The sequence below is a fragment of the Anoplopoma fimbria genome, chromosome 21 (assembly GCF_027596085.1).
Source record: "Anoplopoma fimbria isolate UVic2021 breed Golden Eagle Sablefish chromosome 21, Afim_UVic_2022, whole genome shotgun sequence".
NCBI classification, from domain to species: Eukaryota; Metazoa; Chordata; class Actinopteri; order Perciformes; family Anoplopomatidae; genus Anoplopoma; species Anoplopoma fimbria.
This window is the reverse complement of record NC_072469.1, coordinates 16,365,147-16,373,101: the sequence shown is the minus strand read 5'-3', so window position 1 is coordinate 16,373,101 and position 7,955 is coordinate 16,365,147. Positions and strand designations below refer to the sequence as shown.

The following is a 7,955-nucleotide window of genomic DNA, read 5'->3' as shown; positions in this document are numbered from 1 at the left end:
GCTGGCTCCTTGTCGTTTCCCTGTAATCGTGGCTCTGGTTTGTGGAGCTCGCCCAGCCCTCCTGTCCGTGGACGCACCAAGTGTACCGACTGCACTCTGTGCGTTTTGGTTAAAGCCCGACTACCTTCACTGTGAAGGCTGGGCACTGGGAAGGAGGATCGGGGCCCTTGGTGTGGCTGAGAGAAGAGGCTGAACTTCTCACTTATGGCTTTTTTGTAGGACATTTTCCATCAAAATTTGGATTTTTTGGAAGGGACGTCAATAGAAATTCACCTCAAGTCGCTCAAAAGTATTCATTTGTGGGCGCCCGACCATGGAGATGCAAAGGTGGTCCACAAGGTGGAAAACGAAAAGGTGGTTTATGGATTCCACCCTAACTGCATTCATCACTTTAACCTTGGTTCTACAAGCGACCAATGTCAGAGCAGGTAAGATTCTTAAGAACCAAGCGTCTCTAGTGAACTTTATCCGGCCGAAAGGGTAAGGGGACCGCCTCGGGGGAAATAAAATCGCTAACTGATGATGGAGATTGGGGGATTACCAGATTTACCTGGACACAGTGGCGTAGCGTTTGATTCTTAATCAGTTATATATTGTTTTTTTCCAACGTTCCACAACCTGAGTAGTGACATTGAAGCGAGATGTCCCCATATATACCTGTGTAAATGAGCGTTATGTGAACGTCTCCAACTAACACTAAGCAATACAGACGCTAAGGTACAGGAAACATCACTCCTGTAGTGAAGTGGACGGTTTAACCCTGAGAGCACTCTTATACAGTACTGACGTGCACATATGTTGTTGGCTCAAACACTATATTCATTATCACTTCATTTGCTGCGCGCTACTTTTACGCATGAATGGGAAGCGTCCGCTCCGGAGATGAGACGCCTCGCCCAATTAAATCCACCCTAAGCAGCTGGTATGTGCATATAGAGCTTGGGGGAAACAGAGCGGCGTCCACTGCTTTTTAACATTCACCAAGGCTGAAAGAAAGCTCTTTGTTAGGACTTTGGTCCGCGAGGTGGATGTGGACACGGTTAGCAGGGTGGATTTCCTCAGCCACCCTGGACTTTGATAACTTGCTACTTACACACATTGAATGGAACTGACAAAGTGCTCTTACATTTCATTTCAGGCTGATGGGATATTGACTTGTGTCTTAGTGTGGAGTAGTTATGTTTATATGTTGAACTGATTGTAACTCTAGATAAATGAATTTAGGGCACCTAATCCTTTGTGAAGAGGAGGATGGACTATCCAGGTTAGATGGTTGATTAAAGGTCATGAGGCTCACAGCACTGATTTTTGCAGACATAAGGATGTCCCGGTCGGGTACAAGCATTAGTGTGATGATAAATGAAGCGATAGTGAAGTACATTTTCACAAAGGCCTTTAGTGGATCTCAGATCTGTCAGTGCAGAGTGTAAAGCCCCTCTGGGTCTGCAGGGGGCTAAGTGGTCAGGCAGGTTCACCCTATCTCCACACTGCCCTGGTCCACACTGAAGCCCAAAAGCTGACTTGTTCACCCCCCTCCCCCCCCTCGCTGCCCAGCTCTTCCCCGCAACTTTGCACTTAGATGTTTTGTCGGCTGCAGGACAAGGCTGTGTTGTGTGAGCGGTGGGAATGCTTCCCCTTTAAGTACTGAGCAGTTATTTGATGATGGTCCTTGTTGCCCTTCTCTATGATTCCAGAGCCTTCAAAGAGCAAGCCAGCATATTGGCATAGCCTGCAGTCACAATGGTCACAAGTCACAGGGTTCAGGATTACATAGGCCTCACACCTTGGCCTATGGACAACTGTCTAAAGATGTATTGTTGCATATAGATACAGGTAGAGACTTAGGATACCTAGGTTGGTTTAAACATTATCTTAAATAGCTTATGCAATGTGTTCTGAAAAGGTTTCATACCTTTAAACTCCAAAAATTGTGAAGTTAAAGTAAGACATCTAAAAAAAAAATCAGTTATTGCATCAATAAATGTTGCTTTTTATTCATTTACAAACTTAACATTTCCTCGTTTTACAGTCGTTTGTTCACTTAAAGGAATACAACCTGCCAGTTCAGAAGATACTGGCCTCTAATTTTATTTTTGAATGAAAATCTCACTTTTCCAATCACATCAACTTCTGCCTCTTTTTAAAAAATCTTAAACATTCTGCTGCAGGCTGTGTGTTCCAGGGTCTCAGTCAGTCAAAGCTGTTTCTGCAGGGTGCCCTCTTCATCTAGCAGTGTACAGACACGTTTTCTCAGCCCCCAGGGCGCAGGCATGTGCATTCCAGCAGACAAAGCTAGCATTTTCAGAGACCTCTCCCTTATATGCTTAACCAAGAGTGTCAGTTAATCGGCTCCTTGCTGGACCTTTGTCATATGTAGCTGTCACATATTTATAGTCATTGCAGAATCACATTGAGAGACAAGCCTCTCCTCATAAAGCCACAGCTTATTTGTGCTTTAACTGCACATGTACACTAAAATTCTGAAATAGAGGGTGATCACAAGAGATCTCTTTTTCTTGACCTGTTTGGATTTAGAAAAACACTATGTTATGACTTGTTCTAATACCATATGGAGGCATACAGTAAAATGAGTTAATGATAGGAAAAGCAAGGGGGTGGGGATGCTTTGAAAAACTGGGTAGGTCTAAGTGAAGTTTCTTTGGTATGACACCAGCATAAAGCTGTCTTGTTTTAGCCGGCAGCATGGTGGAAGTTAAGGGAAGGAGAGAGTGAGAGTGGGAGAGAGAAGGTGGGGTAGGGGGGTAGGGGTGGCAAGGTGGGTGTGGGGGGGACATATAGCGAGAGATTCTGGCTGAAGATATTATTAGAGTCGCAGGGAGCTGCAGGTGAAAAGGTCCGCCGCTGTTAATTAGACAATTTCCCATTTGTGTAACAAGGTGAGCTTTGAAAATGACATAACAGGAGGTGGATATATGATATTAGTTTGCTCAAGCCTTACATACTATGTGATAAAGGAAGAGCTCACACAGACGTTTTTGGCCTCTGTCCTAAGACAGGTTGTATGTTATCTCTTGGAACACACTGTTTACATTGACGTATACCTGTGAACGTGATGGAGATGATAGCAAATTACTCCATTTATGTCTTATGGAAATGAGGCCTACTGCTCCTCCCATCAAGGCATGCCTCTGCAATTTGCATATTGATGTTCAGATGATCCAATATATGAGCAATATAGGGCTGGCTTTGCTAGATTTGTATCACTCCTCTAGACTAAAGAATGTCCATCCCTTCATGGCATGAGTTCTGCTGGTAGCTACATGGCCTGTTTGCTCAGCCCTGAGGGCAAACTCACACCAGCTCATCAGATGCACTCTTTTAAAACCTGTGCACACTCATTTGGCCACCTTAATGGATTGGCCAGTATTGACGTTTTCTCAGCACCTCTGTGTGAGGGTCGTAGCCTGGTCACATCTGGAACATATGAGTACTGGAGTTTGAACTGAGAGCAGCTCTGCAGGAACTCACAATGAGGTCCTCAGTTCAATCTCCAAAGTAAGCAACTGGTTCATCCTCACAAGCTTAAAAAAAATAAAATGTTGCTGATTTTGATTCAACTTCACATTTCTCTGATGTTTTTACATAGTTTTGCTTGTCTTTGTTTCCTCTGTGTCCTCTGTTGAAAACGTAGTGAGTTTGATTTTAAGTTGACACTGATTTATTTTTTTCAATCATAGCGTTTTCTTCATTCGACTGTTTACAGTGTTAGAGTTGTGTACTATGAATTGAAGCAAACTAGCTCTCTTTGCCTTCATCATGATGTTCATCTGTTCCGGTCCATCGCAGGTATTATATAAGGTTCTAGAAGATAAAGAGACCAGATGTAGGCCAGGCCCTTTATGTGAAAATACCTTCAGCATGATAAACTCAACATATTAATTCAGGGTCTTCCATAAAAATAAAGGCCTTGAGTGGAATAAACTCACAGCATTTGAGAAATTGTTGTCTACTTGTTCTGAATAGTGTGCTCAAATAGCAGTATAATGAGCACTGACCATCTGAAGATCTTGTGCATATCATCTGTTCGATAAGTGCTTGCAGCAGCTTCATATTCAGGAAGTATAGATTTGTGTTGAAACCACACGCTTTTCTGAAGAGAATGAACCAGGTTTTCTTGCCACAGATGGAATGTGGACCAGCCAGAGTTGAGCGACACATCAGACATTTTTTTAAAAGGTCCCCCTTGTATCAAGAAGTTAAAGAAACTTTCAGAGTGATTTGAACTCTACTTGCCAACCAAAACAGTGGCTTTAGAGCTGTCAGAAAAGGTGCTTGCTGATGCCTTCAGACACCTTGGCATGCTTATTTACCCCACAAAAACAGATTAGTGTTATTCTTTTTAACAGTCTGCCATTGTACTGCCTGGTTTAGTCGGATATTGCTACACTCTGTGGAGTGAAGTGAGCACCTGTTTTTATTTTGATATGGGCTTTATTTATTGTACCCACATACTATATGCCCATCAAACTCTCTCAAGATGTGGTCTACAACAATAGAATAACATTCACTTTGTCGAGTATGGATTGTATTGTTAGACAATGCGGTTTGTAAATTATGTTTATTGTCTCATTTTGCATGAATTTTATTTTTATTGGACCTTGCATAGTAAAACATCTCCCACGCACAAACAGCCCACATAACAGATGGTCAATATACTGCAGCAGCTTGATTTGTCCCTTATCTTGTTCATCGAGCCAATGTTTTTTTACACTGACTGTTTTTATGAAGATGCATAATTATAATGCTTTCCCATGGGTCTCAATGGGCACCATCGCCACACAGGCTCCTTTATATAAAGTGCATCAGATTGAAGAGAATGGAAAACCCAGAGAGCCTCTGGTGACCGTTATCAAGGTAAACCTATCCAGGTGTTATAGAACTAGATCTCTGTTGGCACATTGTTCATTATGCTCTTTGGTTGGCCTTGACAGAGACATTTCCTGTCAGATGAGCCTGCAGAACCACAGGAAGACAACATTTAACTTTTCAGACATGTGTTGTTATTTAAGGCTAAGTTAATCATAGATAGAGTATATTGTGTCCATGAGACTGTGACAAATGTGTCATAGCGCCATTTTGACGACAGAGGTACTGAGATGGTCGTGATAAAGGAATATGTGAATTGCTCCACAGCCTTGGTTAATCTTCCCCGTCTATATTGACCTGAATCATGCAGTGTCTCACTGCCCGATTTTAATTCATCCAGGACAGGACACATGTATTTGAAATGGAATTGAAATGAAAACCTTCAATATAACCAACTGAAAGTAAAAAACTTGAATACAGTATGCATTAAATGTTCCATGTGCTGAACCAAATGTAGCTTTCAGAAACCAGTGCTATGACTTAACTGATGTTTTCTCTGCTCCCCTGATCAGCAGAGCCAGTGGACGTGCTACAAGTATTAGAATTTCAAAATTACCCAGAAGGAGTGACGAAAACATCAGGACTTTGCACAAACCGAAGAGCATCAAAGCCGGACTCAGCTTACAGAGTTACCAAGCAGGTCCAGATCAGTGCCCCCACCACACAGCTATTCCCTGGTAAGATAAACTATTCAACCTTTTTACCAGTTTGGAGTTGAGAGGGATTAAACTGGTTAGTCTTTTGACAGTGGATTATTTGATGAGTATTGTTAAATAAGAGGCAAGGCAAAAGAAATGTCTACACATTTTTTTTTTAACATAAAATGGTTGACAAAAATGCAAAGAACATCAATACCAATATATTATACTATAGTTTTAAACAAGGCAGTCATATTGGAATAGTGTCTTCTGTCACAATTACTCATAACCCATTGACCTGTCTTTTCCATCCCTCTTCTTTTGGTCGTGCAGGAGGCGTTTTTCCTGAGGACTTCTCCATCCTGTCCACAGTGCGCCCCAAGTCCGGCCTCCAGTCCTTCTTGCTGTCCATTTACAACAAGCAAGGAGTCCAGCAGCTGGGCGTGGAAGTGGGACGTTCACCTGTCTTCCTGTATGAGGATGAGACTGGCAAGCCAGCGCCGGAGGACTACCCTTTGTTCCGTACTCTCAATCTTGCTGACGGAAAGTACGTCAAATCTAAAACCTCCACCCACATAATAACACCCTCAAACACACCCACCCTCAGGCTCACGGTTGAAGCTGATTAAGAAGGAATCGGTGTTGCAGTGTGCAGGAAGGGGAGTGCAGTTGTTGTAGGTAACTGAGTGTCTGGGATAAAAATGCTAAATGGTGCAAGAGGAACATGTCATCCAAATTGACTTGTCAATACCATCCAGTCTGTGCCAATTTATAACACTGACTGACTTGATACAGAATTTATATTACATGCAGCCGATACAATTTGACCATGTAACTGTAAGACAGATGCAAGCGAGCAAGAAAACAACCCAGCTCTTCCCATTTTTGCACCACAGGTGCTCTTGACCGGATTATCCGTCTCATCGGGGGTCCATGGGCACAGAGACAGGTCAGAGACAGGGAGACACTGGATTATTGGGGCACAGCAGGGACTGCTGTGGGCAACCTGACCTCATCCATGAACTCAGTGCCTCTGTTATTTTAGAGAAGGGGGAAAGGAGGAGGGGAAAGGGGCAGTCATAAACTTCCTTTTTACCCCCTTAGATTACCTCACCCAACCAGAAACAGCGCTCCTAACCTTTTAGCATAAACCTGATTATCTGCTCCCAGGTTCAGAAATCCCAGGATTCTCACTCAGAGCTGCAGCTTAGCTGACATGAGCCTGTGTGCAAGGGCAAGGGGGAATAGATAAACAGAGAGGCTGTTGGGAAAATGCATAATTTGAAATAGTATATTTTTTGTCTTTCAGTGTTATTAAAATTTGCTTTCGCTCGCTGAACATGCTATTTGAGGATAGTTAGTTTTTGGAGCTACCGAAGCTACAAAACTCGGTCCCAATATTTACGTGAATCAAATTGGCTTTAATGAGATTTATTGTGCACACAGTTAACATGATAGACGAAGCTTGGCTCTTCAAAAGTCTCATGTCACTTGTGTGCAGGTTGCACAAAGAGAAGGAGTTAACACTCCTAGCCAGCTTTGTCTAAGTCTTGTAGGGCTGTTTTGTCCAGTGTGTAGTTTTGTGACCCAATGTCTAAGGTGCAGTGTTCTCGGTAGTGGATTTTTACTGCTACTTGGTCTGGATCCATTCCAGCTCCAGGCTTTGTCTAAATCTTCTTTGAGTGCAGCTCAGGCTGTGTACAGTCTGCAATCCCTGTAGATGTATTCATTGTTACTAAGAAGCATTTGCCAAGCTTGAAAAGAGAATCACAATGATGATATTGATGAGGTGAAAAAGAGCATTATCCTTTCTTCTAAAGAGAAGGGGGGGGTGAATAGGAGGCTTTATAGTGAGCTGTTACACAGTACATCCTCAGTCTGAGCTTATTTAATATATTTTTACAGGCTTTTCAAAAGATTGCATTTAAATCGATTTGCGTTATCAAAAAAATGTTAGTCTTCTTATTTTGATAATTATGCATCATTATCAAAAGTTAGAGAAACTATTTAAACCTATTAAAGTCAACCTTTTTATTTTTTGCCATATAAGGTGACAAGTAATCCTTCCTGCTGTACTGCTAAATCCAGAGAGTGTTGCACGTTTGTTTTCCTTTTAAGCTCTATTGCCTGCCATGGAATGTGGAATGTTCAGATGAATTGGACATTTTTCCTCTTCTGATGACTAGATTTACCATACACATATATTAATATAATATCAGATATATTTATATCTGTACCGCTGATAAACTCTTCTTATATTGCCTTCTTGAGCTACAGTGGTGCCAGGTCTCATCATCCACCTCAGAACAATGTTTTGACTGTGTGTCTCCTGCTCTGGCAAGGCAGGCCTTCCTTGATTCTGACACACACTTTCCACAATGTTCACCATGTCTGTCATGCCGAGTAACCCAGAAGGAGGATTAAGTTTTG

The 7,955-nt window shown here is 42.3% G+C and overlaps 1 protein-coding gene across 1 annotated transcript in view; it reads left to right on the top strand.

Annotated features, from left to right (window-relative positions):
• The first annotated feature begins 313 nt into the window (after positions 1-313).
• Positions 314-7,955, top strand: part of col11a1a (collagen, type XI, alpha 1a) — a 77,441-nt gene continuing 69,799 nt past the window's right edge. Inside the window, exons 1-3 of the mRNA XM_054623281.1 lie at positions 314-428; positions 5,403-5,564; positions 5,859-6,072. Coding sequence (XP_054479256.1) covers positions 314-428; positions 5,403-5,564; positions 5,859-6,072 — 491 coding nt within the window. The remainder of the gene's footprint in view (positions 429-5,402; positions 5,565-5,858; positions 6,073-7,955) is intronic.